Source organism: Perca fluviatilis, chromosome 2, assembly GCF_010015445.1.
Source record: "Perca fluviatilis chromosome 2, GENO_Pfluv_1.0, whole genome shotgun sequence".
NCBI lineage: Eukaryota > Metazoa > Chordata > Actinopteri > Perciformes > Percidae > Perca > Perca fluviatilis.
In genome coordinates this window covers 40,699,847-40,715,760 of record NC_053113.1, presented here as the reverse complement: position 1 = coordinate 40,715,760, position 15,914 = coordinate 40,699,847, and the positions used below count along the sequence as shown (strand labels likewise).

General features: G+C 41.5%; 1 protein-coding gene across 1 annotated transcript in view; it reads right to left on the bottom strand.

Moving 5' to 3' along the window:
* The window catches only part of gbe1b (glucan (1,4-alpha-), branching enzyme 1b), a 152,745-nt gene that overhangs the window by 23,929 nt on the left and 112,902 nt on the right, over positions 1 to 15,914 (bottom strand). Inside the window, exon 14 of the mRNA XM_039821897.1 lies at positions 12,697 to 12,827. Coding sequence (XP_039677831.1) covers positions 12,697 to 12,827 — 131 coding nt within the window. The remainder of the gene's footprint in view (positions 1 to 12,696; positions 12,828 to 15,914) is intronic.

The following is a 15,914-nucleotide window of genomic DNA, read 5'->3' as shown; positions in this document are numbered from 1 at the left end:
TACATTTGTGAACTGTAAATATTTTTCCAATGACGTGTTTCCGAAGTGATTCGGAGTGCTGGTAACACCACAGGGCTCCTTCACGCTGCTTGTTGTGCATTTTCACTCTTGTGGATTGCAAGTGTACTGTATGTGTGCACGTCTGTGGCACAGGGTGCTCTGGAAATGAGGCATAGTAACATCAATTCAGAGTTCCCTGGCAAACTTATCTGCAAGGAAGCGAGAACCAGCACAAATTGGTCGTTGGACGCTTTGAGCGATAACGTCTTTGTTAGTGGTTACAGAAGGCTGCAACAACAGCTTGCAGTTTAGCTGTAAAAGTACTGTAATCAATTAAGCCTTTTGTGGATGAAAGAGAATGATTTAAGAACACAATCAATTTTGCCCAATGAGCAGAAAGAAAAAAAGGCAGTCCGAGGCTTGATGATTAGAGCCATTGATGACCTGAAAACAATCTGGCCATGACCATGATTGCAGACCGAGCCACCACTTAGTTTCTCTATCAGCTTGTCGTTTTTTTTTTTGGCTTTATGGGAGTAACAGCACACCAGTGTGGGGGAACAAGTGCTGAGAGAAATGTGTATGCGTGTCTGAAGTCTGCGGCATTGCTTTGTAAGCACTCTAAACACCGTATCTTGCCTTTTCAGAGTTGACTTTTCCCTGCCTTCTGCTCAGCCGGTGCAAGTTACATCAGAGTGGAAGAATTGTTAAAAACGCTTTCAGTTACAGAGGACTGAGAGGCCGGTCTAGCAAAACCAGCAGCTGGAAGTCTGATGTAAAGGGAGACCCTTAAAGCCTCTGAACACCCACACAGGTGTTTTCAGATATTCTGGCGGATTAGACTGTGCTCAGGTTGAAGGTGGGCCAGTGCTTTGATGGGAACTTGTTAGGTCACAAATTCTTTCTACCAATAAGAATGATACAGCTGTCATGTGTCCCGCTCTAACAGGCGCAACAGCACTAACAGGGGACTCAGGAAGATGTCACTCAATCAGTCTAACCACGCCCACACAGTCCTGGGAAGAGGCCCAATCAGCCACATTAACTGAAAACACCTGTTTGGGTGTTCAGGGCCTTTAAAGACTTGTCATTTAAAAATAAAGAGATGTCCATCACTTTTTACAAAGAGCATGAGACCTAAAAATACTGTTTACCAGCCTTCAAGATAACTTTAGCTTTGTATTGATTTGTTGTTATAAGTTTGGGGAAAACGAGACTAGTCATTTGTCATGCTTTTTTATAAAAAGATAGAAGAGATGAGCATTCTCATCAAATTATTCTTACATATGAAAAAATAAAAAAAACTCCACAGCCATTCATTTGTACAAAAAGGAAAATACGCACTGTAGCTTTAAAGCTATAGTGCGTAGTTTCTGTCGCCCCCATGAGAAATTCTAAATAATGACAACAACGCGGTCGGCACGTCCACATGACGCCCCCACCCCTCCTCCACACAGTTGCTAGTAGCCAAGGAGGACACGGAGGATTAAAAAAACATGATGGACTCTTCGCCGGACGCCACAATCTTCTGAACATAGTCATACTGAGAAATCCAGAGAGAGTTGTGTGGAGCTGAGAGTCTTAATTAGCTTTGTAGCAACTCATTTGGCAATGGCTTGAATGTAGCCTAACATTTATTAATATCAAAAAGTTGCGTACTAAAGCTTTAAATAAAGCCAAACCGTTTACAACCTTTCTAATCACCTGACTTCTCGTATTTTTTTGCTCCATCTGAGCTGATGTCACCATGTTCCCAAATGAATGAATTACTTTCCTAAGAACAATGTTATCGTAATTGAGAAAAATGTCGGCCAAAACCACAAAATAAAAGACCCAAGTTATAATGAACTGGAATTTCCCGTTAATGCCTGGCCTGAACGCTGCTCCTCTATTTGTCTACAGTATTTGAACACGACAAAATTCTGATTTCAGATTAAGCCTCTGGATTGATGAGGATGTTTGTGGATGATATCTGGTAGAGTTACAAGCCGCGGAGAAAAGCAGTGAAACTTTGTCCATGCAATCCATCTTGATGCATCTTACAGCACGCTGTAGTGGAAAAGAAAATGAGATGCATATTTTCCATTTTCAGAAACCTTATCTGGTGCATTCCAGATAATATCAGGGTAAAGTACTGTCACCTATGCACATCTGGGTGTATTTTATTCTAGTTAGTTAGTGTCACGGCACCTGTAGTTGAATTATTCCAAACAACACTCAGGGATGGGCTCAGACGGAGAAGGAGAATGATGACCTGACACAATCTCGACTGCCTATTGGCACAGTGTAAATCAAAGACCAATCTGCACTGACAGGTACAGCTTTCAAGACGGGATCCAACTGGGATTTCAAATACTCTAACCAGCCAGATAAAGCCCAGTGCCTGAACAATGTGTCCACCACGAGTCAGAGAGAAAATAAAAAATATAAAATAAAAAATAAAAAATAAAACACTGATGGTTTGAGTGCCTGTCGAAGAGCTGACGTTGACTGCATTTTAATGGCCATTGTTTTCAGTGAGGTGCTTCGCTTCACTTTCTCTTCTGTTCCTCGTGGCGAGAGAAAAAAAACAACAAAAAAAAACAACAAATTCAGAAGAGGACAATGAGAAGCAAAATGAGAAGCTTGTCTAAAAATATGAAGAGGCCAAACAGTCACTGTGCATCCAGACTGGCACTTAGGGAGGATGACTGTATTACAGTTATTAAAGTTAAGACAGCAGCCTTTCAGTTTCACATTATACCCCAGACACTAAAACCACAGCCGTTATTCAGCTGTAACACACCCGAACCGCATCGACTTCTTTTCAGTGTAATATTGACAACTATTTTTCCTTTGAGTGTTTCTATGTATAATTAACATTGTTAGCGTTATGCTGAACTGGATGCATTTTGAAACAATGCTGGCTTCAACTGGACATATTGCCTATTTTTTTTGTTTCGTAGTAACATAACTGCTGTGAATCTGTTACATTCCATTCTCTGAAAACTCTGAACCATAAATTGTTTTTCTGAAGATTTAGCTGTGTGAACCTACCCTGAACCAATCCTCCTTTTCTATCGCTCTACTCTCACGTCACGTAAGTGAACGGAGCGATTCTTAGAAAAAGTATCCTTGTGTAAACCTTTAGAACATTGTTGAACTGAACTGTGCTTTGTGTCGCTTTGTTCTCCCAGATCTCGTAACTGCTTTCAGAATCAACTCACAGAGGTCACGCCAGTAGATGATAGGATACCACAAAATGATCCGGTTCCAACAACACATACTATAAAAACTCTATAACAAGCAAACGGTGAAACATCCATCTATACCAACATGCAGTCGTCCAGCATGTAGTCAGCATTGCCAGACCTATCTCCACAGGGCTGTGGAGTAAGGTCTGGCTACACCGCAGATACATTCTGGGATAGGAGGAAGAAAAACCCTCTGGGTTGTTTGCATTTCTTTAAATCAATCACAATCGTCTTGCTCCGGACGCAGTGACGGTGGCTCTGCAAAATAGTCTCGGGAAGGAACTTGTTTTGGTGGAAACGCAAAAGAAAACGCCACATACAATATTAAATGAAGTTAACTGTTGACACAATCCAGTAACGTGAGCTATTTAAATGAGCGGGATACATGGTTAAACCTCATTAACTCTTTCCAGTGTATCGCCGTGTGTACTGCGTCCACAGCAATCCAACCAATCGGTCCCAAAAACGTCCCATCTAGATAAATATTCCTTGTAAATCTTTACAATCATTCCCCGAAAGAACCAAGCTGGCATGCCTTGTTGCGCCGTCAACATTTTCAGCATGCAGCTTTCTAGCTTTAAGTTTGTTGTCGTTTCCCGTAGCAAACTGAGTTTAAGAACGGCAACGCAAAGAGAGCGTAAGGTGTGGGACGTCCAGCAGAACATCCAGCGCCAATTATCCTGGAAATGAAATGTTGTTGATACCGACTATCCAGCATGTGACGGGGGGGGGGGGGCAACAAAAGGTAAGGGACACACTCTCTGATAGAATAGCCAACTTGCCATATTGCCAAAGGTACTATCACCCTGTATTGGCTCCATTTTCAGTGGTGCACAGCATGGCCAGCTGAATCCAGCTATTATTTCCAGATACAGCAGTGGTGTGGGGCTCCACTGTGACATCCCTGACCCTCGCAGGTAGAAGAAAGTTTAAGTATATGACAGCTGAGTGTAATGAAAGAGCACTTTTGGAATCTGAGCTTGTCTTGTTTACCTCCTTTGCCTCTGAGTGGCACTTTCATCTGTCTTCTCCCCTAATTGGATCCTCTGCACACATTCCCATCGGAGGATCTGCATCTCCTCATACACACGGTGCATTTACCTTCCTCACACACACACACACACACACACACACACACACACACACAGCACATTTGCCTTTATGTGTTTACTGCTTCTCTGTATAATGACAGCCAGAGCTTTGCCCTCACATTTATTTGCATTTCCTCTCAGCCCACCCAGTGTCTGAAGCCGCTCCTTAAACATCAAAAGAAGCACCAGGAGCAAAAAGATGTGGTTCCATCTAAATGAAAATAAACCCTCAAAAACGGTGCTACAGACAGTGTGCAGGAAGGCTATTAGTAGTGTGCCCGAGATTCACCCCATCCAGGCAGAGCCAAAAACACACGAGGCAGAAAGTACAATTACTGCACACCCAACAAGCTCACCATTAACACGTGCTATTAAGAGATTAGGGGTCAAACTAACTGGATTATTGTTCTGTCTCACTATTCACATTTCACTACTGCTGCTCGATTATGGAAAAAAAATCATAATCGCACGATTCCTAATGGACTTTTGGAAATATGTTGCATTTATCGAACTTGAGAAACAGTGACAAAGGAATTTGCTGTCCCCTTCTTGCTCACCAAACGCTGCGTCAAACTCTGCCATCTTCACTCGCGCTGATTTTCAAACGCTACCGGATAGCACAGACAGGACCTTAGCCTTCGGAAGGGGCGAAAAGTGCACGTGTCCTTCAGAACACAAGACAAAATAAAAGTTTACTCGCCAAACGCAACGTGCAAAATGATCGTTCTTTTCTCAATTACATTGTTTTCGTGTTCGTTAGAAGCCGAAATCGAAATCGCAATCCAAATTCGATTCATTGCACAGCCCTACATTTAACAACATGTTTCTTATCTTTATTTTAGACTATTTTTTTGGGGGCATTTCCGCCTATAATGGATAGGAAAGCTAGGTGAGAAAGGGGAGGGGGGGGGAGACATGCAGGAAATCGTCACAGGTTGGATTCTATTCTATGTTTATGTGTGCCTGCTCTACCTACTGAGCCAACCCGGCTCACTCTTATCTTTATTTTGTTAAGATGTAGTTTAGCCCTTGCAATACTGATTTTTGTATTGCTTTTTTATCCACTGTAATAAAACCTAAAGACTGCCTGTGACATTAGAACCTAAACATCATGCCAGGTAATGTAATAACCTGGCAAAATGAAATGAAATTCCCCTTGAAATGATTTGAGGCGTAATAAAAACACACTGCTTGTTAAATATTATGATCTCATCAGGCTGATACTGTATTTAAAACTTTGTTTTCATTTAGGGTTATTTCATTACATTTTGACAGTTTTATTATTTCATTATAATACCAAGAAGCATCAACGTATGCATCTAAATGAAGCAACAACAAAAAAACAACAACGTAGAAATGAAAGAAACAAGTGCTGTTCAACAGCCTCATTGTCAGCCAATCCAATCATCATAATTTGAGACTTGAATTGCTCGTGTGCAGTGATTTGAACCGCTGGCATCCGGAGAAAACTTAACAAGCTCCGTCTGCGTTTTGACTCACCGCCACATTATTTAAGTCATAGCTGAAAAAGCAACACGCCGTCGCATCCATCCGGGGAAACTGTTGCTGGTGGCTTCGTCGGGCCCCAGAAGAGAGTGATGTCCGTTATAATAAATACAAATCTGTCAGCTTCCTGTCCCCCTTCACATCCCTGATCATTAAGCCTGCTGTAATCACAACTGTGGGACTCATTAAATTCCTCTGCGCTGCTCGCTGGGAAGACAGACAGCCAATGTCGCTAAAGAGAGCGCTTTCTGAATCACTGGGCTCGGCTATTATTTCTCTCTAATAGCATAACGCCAGCATAAACATACTGACTCATATCCTTCTCAACAGTGAGTGCTAAAATTATATCACAGAAGTATTAGCCTCGGAGAAAATACTGCCATTACAATTGCGGGTCTTTCAAGTCGCATTTACTTTAAATAAGTCTGACACGGTGTTAAGATCCCTGATCCTCTCCTCAGCCCAGAGGAATGCATCGTCTCACACATGATTCTCAGCATCTTCAATGCCCTGATCAATTTATTAGTACATTCATTTCTTTTCTTTTTTTTAACCACGGCCAGCGGTCAAACTAATGTCAACGGTTAGTAGTGAAGATGACTGGCGAGACCCTGGGATTAATTAAAAAACTAATGTACAGTATATTAAGGCTGAGCAATTTTATCGATTCTGTGATATAAATCGATATTTTTTTCCCCAAGAAAGTATCGATTTTTAAGCCGGGAGTATCGATACATAAGTCCCATTCAAATCCCCCGTGTTTACCCCCGTTCGCGTTGCAGGAAGAGCGATTTGGTCAGCCAGCCGCTAGTGTCGCTGTAGAGCAGCCAACGTCAAAGCTTTTAGTCTGGCCCGCAGAATAATCATGAATTCACAAAATGTAAAGAGGAAAAAAATGTGTTCTGTTATTTATCATTTCAAGCATTTAGAGCAAAAACCCAGCCCCCTGTATTTACATCTCTATTCACATGCCGGGATTCTGTACAGCGATGCCCGAGCTCCACACACACAGCTGAGCCGAGATGTGTGTGTTAGGTTAAAAAAGGTTAAAACACGCAGCACCTGACTGGGAACGATACAGAGTTACTAGGGTTGGGTATCGTTTTTTTTTTCGATTCCGGTGCTAAATCGATACTTTTAAAACGGTGCCGGTGCCTAAACGGTGCCTGAACCGGTACTTTTCAATAAAGTTAAAAAAAAGAAGAAGAAAAAAAATAAGGGTAGTAAACAACAGTCAGTGACTTGTTTATTGCTAAGGCCATGGTCAAAATTAAAGATTTAATAATAATGTAATAACTATAACAATAACAATAACTTATTTCACCAGTATATTGCTGTTGAACCCCAGATGGGAAAAGGGTATTTTACAATTACTGTGAATGCACCACGAGGCTACCTGTTTTAAGTGAATGCACCGTCTGTGTTGTTTAATTTCGACAACGGCAGCTGCAAGTGAACGCACCGTCTGTGTTGTTTCATTCCGACCATATAAACATACTGTATATCTATGAATTGCGACAAACGGCAGCTGCTGCTGCGCTGCAGAGCAGACTGTTACATCCCGCTGTTGAAGTCCTCCACAGTGAAATACAGTCACACTTTACACTGTTTAACGTTAGCTGTCAGCATTTTACCGGTGTTTAATCCAGCTGCTAGCTAAAGGTAGGCTAACGTTACATGCTGTCAGGTGTAGTGTAAAGTCAAGCACCGAAATGAGGCACCGAAACTTTCGTTCTAATTCGGTCTCGTTACTACCGTTTACGTCGGCACCGGTTCCCTATTGGCACGAGTTACCAACGGCCGCTGGAGCAGATGAACTCACGCTGGTCTCTTTTCTGTAAATAAGCTACAATTAAACCTTCGTGAGTAGAAAGTCAATACTTATCAATGCACTCCCCTGTGTAGACCGGCATAAACATGTAGAAAGCGATATTTCAATCTGCTCAGTCCACCGCGCTGTTTTACGCAAACACAGCTCTACTCTGCAAATAGCGAATTTTTACAAACAAGCTAAAACAAAAGCTTTTTAGTCTAACTGTTTATCTTAGGTTGCCGGGAATCTGGAAATTTTGACAAATTCTTGTAAACCTCACTGTTGGCTTAACAAAGCAAACTCTCCGCTAGAGCGGACAATCTGGAGCTACTTAATATGCACGAATGACGCGATCGTTATGTTCGAGTGATGATGATGATGCTGGTTGTATTATTTTGCAACATCATCGTTTCATTGCAAATGAGGCATACATGACGAGTGCATAGCCTGCTTATCAGTCCATTCATCATTAAAGCTGGGCTTTTGGCTTTTCCACGTCAACGTTTTGCTTCAGCCTCTTTGACAGTGACATGTTTACCTGACAACAGCCTTTCTTTCTGCAAGCATTTTCCACCAATCAGGATGCTGCATACTACAATAATGTTTCCATAATCACAGACTTTAACCATCCCTCCTCAGTGAACTGCCTCCTAGTCTGAGATCATTTTCTACTTAAAGAGTCAGTTATCATTATGGAGTTTCCATGTTTTTTAGGAGTTTGCTCACACTAATACATGAAAAAAAACCAAAAAAAAAAAACACAATATATATATATATATATATATATATATATATATATATATATATATATATATATATATATATATATATAGCATTAATTCAGTAAGAAAGTTAAAATTTCGAACAAGAATAGGCGTATTAGGTATAAATTCATTTTATTTTCTTTATTTGAAAGTCCGGCCGCCAGAGTGCTTAGAAAAATTCTGAAAAAAATTTAGTTGATGATCCCTGCTGTAGACTCTCTGTCCAGTCAGAGACATATATTGTGTAATTGATGTTTTCAGTTCAATTAATTAAATCCAAGTAAATGGAACACTCACAAAATGTCACCAAAATCACTCTGTCCCCTTTAAATCTTTCAGAAAACGATGTAAATGTTTCAAATTATATCGAATCGTATCGAATCGTATCGTTGGCTGAATATCGTGATATATATCGTATTGTGAGCTGAATATTGTGTATCGTATCGTGAGATTAGTGTATCGCTACAGCCCTACAGTATATGTTCTTGTACGGAAGAGGATTAGGGCCACATGTCTGTGCAGAGCACCGGGACAAAAACACTGACAGTATGATAATCACATCTAAAACACATGATTCGCTCTCAGGGCCCTATCTTGCACCCGGCGCAAGTGTCTTTGCTAGTTTAAGACCGACGCTTGGTTGTCAATTTCCCATCCAGCGCCCACGTCGTTTTTTTGCTAGTTTAAGACCGACGCTTGGTTGTCAATTTCCCATCCAGCGCCCACGTCGTTTAAATAACAAATTCACATGCGTCCATCTTTGCGCCCATGGGCGTGCTGGTCTTACAGGGAGGTGTGTTCAGGTGCATTCTTGGCGTATTTCCATTCTCTCTAAAGTCAATAGCGCAGCATTTCATTGTTATTTTAACGGCAAATTAGTAAAATGTGCCTAGGCTCGTGCACAGCGCGCGCACACTATGCTTGTTACACACACACACACACACACACACACACACACACACACACACACACACACACACACACACACACACACACACACACACACACACACACACACACACACACACACACACAGGGAAGCGTCTCAGCACACACACAAGGTCATAAGGAGCAAGGTTACCTCCCCTTTCTCTGCTTTGCCCACCCAGAGAATTTGGTCTACCCATGCCCCCCCCCCCTCAATAGCTACTGACACAGAAATGGCACGTCCTAAGGAAAGCTCATTGTGGGACTGGCTCTAGTGGCTGTAATTCTGCACCAAGGCTGAATTTCGGGAAAGATACTTCAGATACAGTATTAGGGGACCACTAAGGTCTATATAAAAGAGACTTCAGATACAGTATTAGGGGACCACTGAGGCCTATATAAAAGAGACTTCAGATACAGTATTAGGGGACCATTAAGGTCTATATAAAAGAGACTTCAGATACAGTATTAGGGGACCACTGAGGTCTATATAAAAGAGACTTCAGATACAGTATTAGGGGACCACTAAGGTCTATATAAAAGAGACTTCAGATACAGTATTAGGGGACCACTAAGGTCTATATAAAAGAGACTTCAGATACAGTATTAGGGGACCACTAAGGTCTATATAAAAGAGACTTCAGATACAGTATTAGGGGACCCTAAGGTCTATATAAAAGAGACTTCAGATACAGTATTAGGGGACCCTAAGGTCTATATAAAAGAGACTTCAGATACAGTATTAGGGGACCACTAAGGTCTATATAAAAGAGACTTCAGATACAGTATTAGGGGACCACTAAGGTCTATATAAAAGAGACTTCAGATACAGTATTAGGGGACCACTAAGGTCTATATAAAAGAGACTTCAGATACAGTATTAGGGGACCCTAAGGTCTATATAAAAGAGACTTCAGATACAGTATTAGGGGACCACTAAGGTCTATATAAAAGAGACTTCAGATACAGTATTAGGGGACCACTAAGGTCTATATAAAATCATCCAAAGAGCACCATGTCATGGGACTTTTAAAGGGAATGGGAGATGATCTCTGATTGGTTTATTGCATGTTACGCCCAAAACACACCTATGAATTAATGAAGACACTAAGTACAACCCTTTTCAACCATGCGCCCGGCGCACGGACCCTCTTTTCTGCCGTCAAACTAGCAAAAGTGGATTTGGACACGCCCTAAACGCACCTGCGCCAGGCGCTTCACGCCGTGCGCTTAGATCGTTAAAATAGGGCCCTGAAAGGGATCCCAACGATATCATTCTCCACTGTCGTCGTCGTTATAGTTGTGGTGTGGACTCCACCATCCACTGGAGTTGGAACGATTTGTAAAACTATAAATTTATAGTTACCGTTATATTTCTCGTTTATGGTTTCAACGGCCCTTAAAGTCAGAATTCTGAATTTTTTTCTCAGTAATCTGCATTTATTCTCAAAATTCTGACTTTAAACTCAAATACGTTTTTTTCTCATATGGCCTTAATCCTCTTCCGTACTCCTGAGAGTCTCAGAGTCCATTTCAAATGGAGCTGATGGATCGTCATGTATTGGAGTTCAGCTACTTGCTTCACCTTAATGGAATGCAAGTAAGATTATTTTAAAAATAATTTATCTTACTCTAGCATTTAATGCTATAACAGGAGCGCAACGCGCAATGGCTGCATTATGAAGTTGTTGTAGTCAAAGCCGGACATATCTTCTTCCTCTGTACCATAGAGCTCCATTGTTAAAATCACATCAGTTAGGCCTTGCCATTGCACTAGGTGAACATGTTCCTTCATTACAATGAACACGGGCACTGTAACAGGTTAGCACTCCAAATCCACACAGTGTAAATAGTCTCCCTGCCCCCCAAAAGAAATTGCAACATTTGCTAAAACCTTCAAAGGAAATGCCTCTATCCTAGGAAATTAATTAGAAAGAAAAATTAAACTATATACTCATGACCTGTTTTTTAAGATGAACATTTTTCAGTAGAAAGAAATGTGCGGGTCCCCAGGCTAAGGGAAGTAGTATTGAAAGATGGACAAATGCACTCTAATTCTGGTCTTTTCATGGGGTTTGTTGTTGTTTGTTGCTAGAAAAATTACAGCCACATTAGTGGCACCGTAATGTTAGCAAGTACAGCTGACCTGACGGGAACGTGGTCGCTCGCTTCAGACAATCCTGTAATGAAGTGTCGGACAAGTGGAAATGTGTTGTTGGTGGTGGTGCTAGACGAAAAGTTACAGGATAACAAGAGTTGATAAGATGCATCCACTGGGAACCATTAATGGCTGTATTGTACCAAACAGCTGTAGACCTACTTCATCTCACTCTGGCCCAAAGTGCTGCACAGACACATGCCTTCCCAAAACAGTTACATACTCTCTGCGAGCTTTAAAAAATGTTAATGTGCACATGGCAGTAGTGGAAGAAGTATTCAGATCCTTTACTTAAGTAAAAGTACTAATGTAAGAATCATCAGGAAAATGTACTTAAAAGTATTAATAGGTAAAAAGTACTCAATGCAGAACAATCCTCACTTTTTAAAAACTGGAAACGATCCAAACAGTTCTGTCACTCAACAAAGTGTTTAATTGGCTAATCCAGGGGTGTCAAACTCATTTTAGTTCATGGGCCACATTCCCCCCCCCCCCTTATTTGATCTCAAGTGGGCCAGACCAGTAAACCCCTCCAGAAAGATCAGAAACTTTATCTGCCACAGAGTTTTTTGTCGGCAAACGCAAATTACTTCTGCAACGACAGCGTTCAAAGGCCGTCGTAGGAAAAAGAAAATTATGTTACGGACATAGGAGAGAGGGGTAATATTCCAAAAGACTCTGAATTTCTAAGATTAAAGTCGTACATTTACGGGAAAAGGGGTAAATTTGGAATTCAAATTAATTACTTCTCTGCAATTTTCACAGTTTGTAAAGTCATCTCAGTGGGCCCGATTGGAGCCTTAGGCGGGCCAGTTCTGGCCCACGGGCTGTATGTTTGAGTAGAAGTAGAAAGTGGCATGAAAACAAAAAACTCAAGTAAAGTACAAGTACCTCAACATTTGTACTTAAGTACAGTACTGGAGTAAATGTACTTAGTTACATTCCACCACTGCTCTCTGCGAGCTTTAAACATGTTAATGTACACATGGATCATGTAATTTCCATCTTTCCATTTCTGTCTCCTTTCTGGCCCTTTTTAACAGACAGATTAGTCACGTTGTCCTATAAAAGAAGTAACTAACTGAGACAGCATTACTCTGGGAGGCACTGCGAGTGTGCTCTGTGGCACGGCAGAGAAAAAGCCAATGTCTGAAGACTTAAAGGCAACGAGCAGTGAGGTGACAGAGCAGAGCTGAAAGGATACTTTCCTGGAACTTCCACAGCCACCCTGTAGTCCTGGAAGCTCTTACTGGGGTTGAAGTTGAAGATAAAGAGCACGTTTGCCCTGTCAAACACGATCACCTTGTCCCCTTCGTGCTTGGCGCTGACAAAGGCCTGGAGGGAGAAAAAGAAAGAGAGAGAGGAAAATCTAATAAATATTTTTTAATGACTAGTCATTACCAGTGGTGGTAGTAGTATATTTACTGAATTACTTAAAGATGCAGTAGGTAAGACTTATAAAACTAACTTTCTGTCATATTTGCTGAAACTGACCCTACGTTTGAGCAGAACTACATGAAGCAGGTCATTTAAAAAACAATCCGGCTCCTCTGGCACCACCTAAAGCCTGTAGTGGAATTGCAAAAAGCCACCGCTCCCTGTTCAGATGCACCAATCAGGGCCAGAGGGGGGTGTCTAACTGTGTGTCAATCACTGCTCATGCACACGCATTCATTCTCCCTTGTGGGGGGAGGGGCTTAGGATACCATTTGGGGCTTTAGCGGAAAAGGGGGGAGGGACTGAGAAGTTGTTGATGTTCAAATGTTTTGGAAAGTCCTGGATCTTCATAATCCTACCTACAGCACCTTTAAATACACTACTTAAAGGTGCAGTGAGTGATTCTGCGCAAAGATTGTTGATATTTGAACTCAACTGCCAAACAAATACAATCCCCCCTCCCCCCCTTCATAAGCTCCGCCCCCCAGATTCCCGGACAAATAACTTTCCATTTACACATATATATTATAACCAGATTCTTTTTTCAGCGCACACACAAAAAATAGAGAGCTAGGTGACCGTGAGGATATAGTCACTGAATTTGACAAAAAGTGTATTGGATTAACATCACTTACTATACCTTTAAGTAACATTTTCAATGCAGGACTTTTACTTGTAACAGAGTATTTTTACAGTGTATTATCAGTACTTTGACTTAAGTAAAGGATCTAAATACTTCTTCCACCGCTGGCCATTACCTTTTCTCATCTTGGATTTAGCGAGTTATATCAGTGGACTACACATTTCCAAAAAAGCCGAGTAACACTGGCACATGAAATTTGAGGTGGCACTCATCAGCAGAAAGCAGCGGCTCAGGATAGTGCGAGGCAAACACTGTCAGCTTTAGACAGCTGCACATGATGAAGCCATCACTTTCCTGTGGAGCGAGCTACCGTTAACGTGTCATTAGCAGAGATAATCAATGTCACCCGACCACCTATTTTTAGTGCCTTGTTCCCCGAGCCAATTTCAGGGCAGCATATATTCACGGCTGAACAAGAAGATAAGCACCCCTGCAACTGGACCGGCAGAGAGGATGGAGGTCAAGGAAACGAGCTGACAGTCTGCAAGTTCTTCTCTACATGAGAAGTCCACAGATTCGGAGTAATGCCAAGCTCCTCTGGCAGCCTGGAGCTGCTTTAGCCATGGAAAACAAATATATCTGGCATCCATCAAGTCGTGACCCGATTAGCAAGTACAGTAACTGTGCATTCTCACTTATGAATAAATAAATGTAAATGCAATCAACAGACTTGGCGGTGATCATAAAATGACATATTCCGAGTCTGTTGACGTTCGTAGGGAAAATCATAATTATTATCTAACTTCAAGTGTGCACCAAGATAAATATCTCCCTAAGACACAAAAATATGCAAGCAACACCTTTTAGTTTGACATACTGTAGGTTCTGGAAGTTTCCGTTTCTGTCTCTGCCTGCAGCATCATTCTGACCTCAAACTACACTTTTGGGTGAAACTTCGAGCGGCCTATCAGGCCCTCCTCTCCGCTCCTTTTCTTCACTGGAACGTAGGTTAAGTCAGCTGCAGCCGGCACAGTTTGAGGAAACATTGGATTTAAACGTTGGTTTTGCCCCAGGCAAACATTGTATGTATCAGGGGAGTCATGAGACATCGGGAAATACATTTGAAGATGTAACATGCTGCTGGATAAGAGGTGAAAAATAACGTTTTGACTTTTCCCGTAGGGTTTGCTTCGGGAATGCTATGTGACAAAATCATAGAGTAACATTCGCCTTGTCAACTTGTGTAAAATGCTGCTGCTCGCTTTTTTAACATCCCCAGACGTGCACACATTACCCCCGTTCTCTACACTCTCCATTGGCTCCCGATGCGTTTTAGAATCTATTTTAAGATTTTAATGTTGGTTTTTAAAGGACAATCCCAGTGCAAAATGAACCTAGGGGTTAATAACACATGGGTACCGAGTCGACCGTTCTCTGGGATATGTTTTCATGCTAATCGAATGTGACCAGTTTTAGCGCAAAACGGTAACTAGCTTGTAACGCTAGTCGTCGGGGCATGCTAAAGTAAAAAGAAATCGCTATATATGGTGATCCAATCAACATGTTACTGGTTACTAGTTACACGGCATTCGACTGTTTTCCCACGATGGCGCCTGCCTTTATACCTTTAACGGTACAGTCTTTATAAACTATGTTTTTAATTAACTGTCTGTACACTTACAATGTCCTCAATGCTTCCGTTTACATGTAGGGACCCTCATTATGCTACCGTGGGAGTGTGGTTCTATTGTTAGTGGTGTAGAAATAGCCATTTCTTTTTACTTTACCCGTGCCCCGACAACTGGCAACAGGCAACTGGCAGAGGAGCTGAGAGCGGAGTTTATGGAGGAAAAAAGGCAGCGGCGCACGGTCCGAACAGCGCTGCGCACCAGAGCAGAGCCAGGTTAGGTTAGGTTATAGCTAAATGTTCAAATAAGATACTTTTAATTGATATGTGGCTGTTATGAGTTAAGTTGAATGATATTCCACACCATATTTTTCACCATTTGTTTTTATATTAATGTATGGAATAATGACGGTTTAGCCTACTATGCCATATGAATTATTGAAACACGTATTACTACTCAAATGTATAATTAAACTTGTTAAAATGTACATTTCGGTGTTATTACGTTTTTATAACGCTATCATAATATAATATCGCAATTAGGTATTTATCATTAGAGATTATAGAGTTTGGAATGTGGCGGTCAAAATGACCGCTCACGGGAGTTCTAGTAGTTATGGAATTCCGGCACTTCTAGTGTTAAGGCTGTAAATGGCCTGGCCCCAGCGTATTTGTCCGAGATCTTAACCCTTTAACCCCCCTAACAGGTCATTATGGTCATCCAATCAACTCATTTTAGAAGTCCCAAAGTCATGGTACAAACTGTGGGGTGACC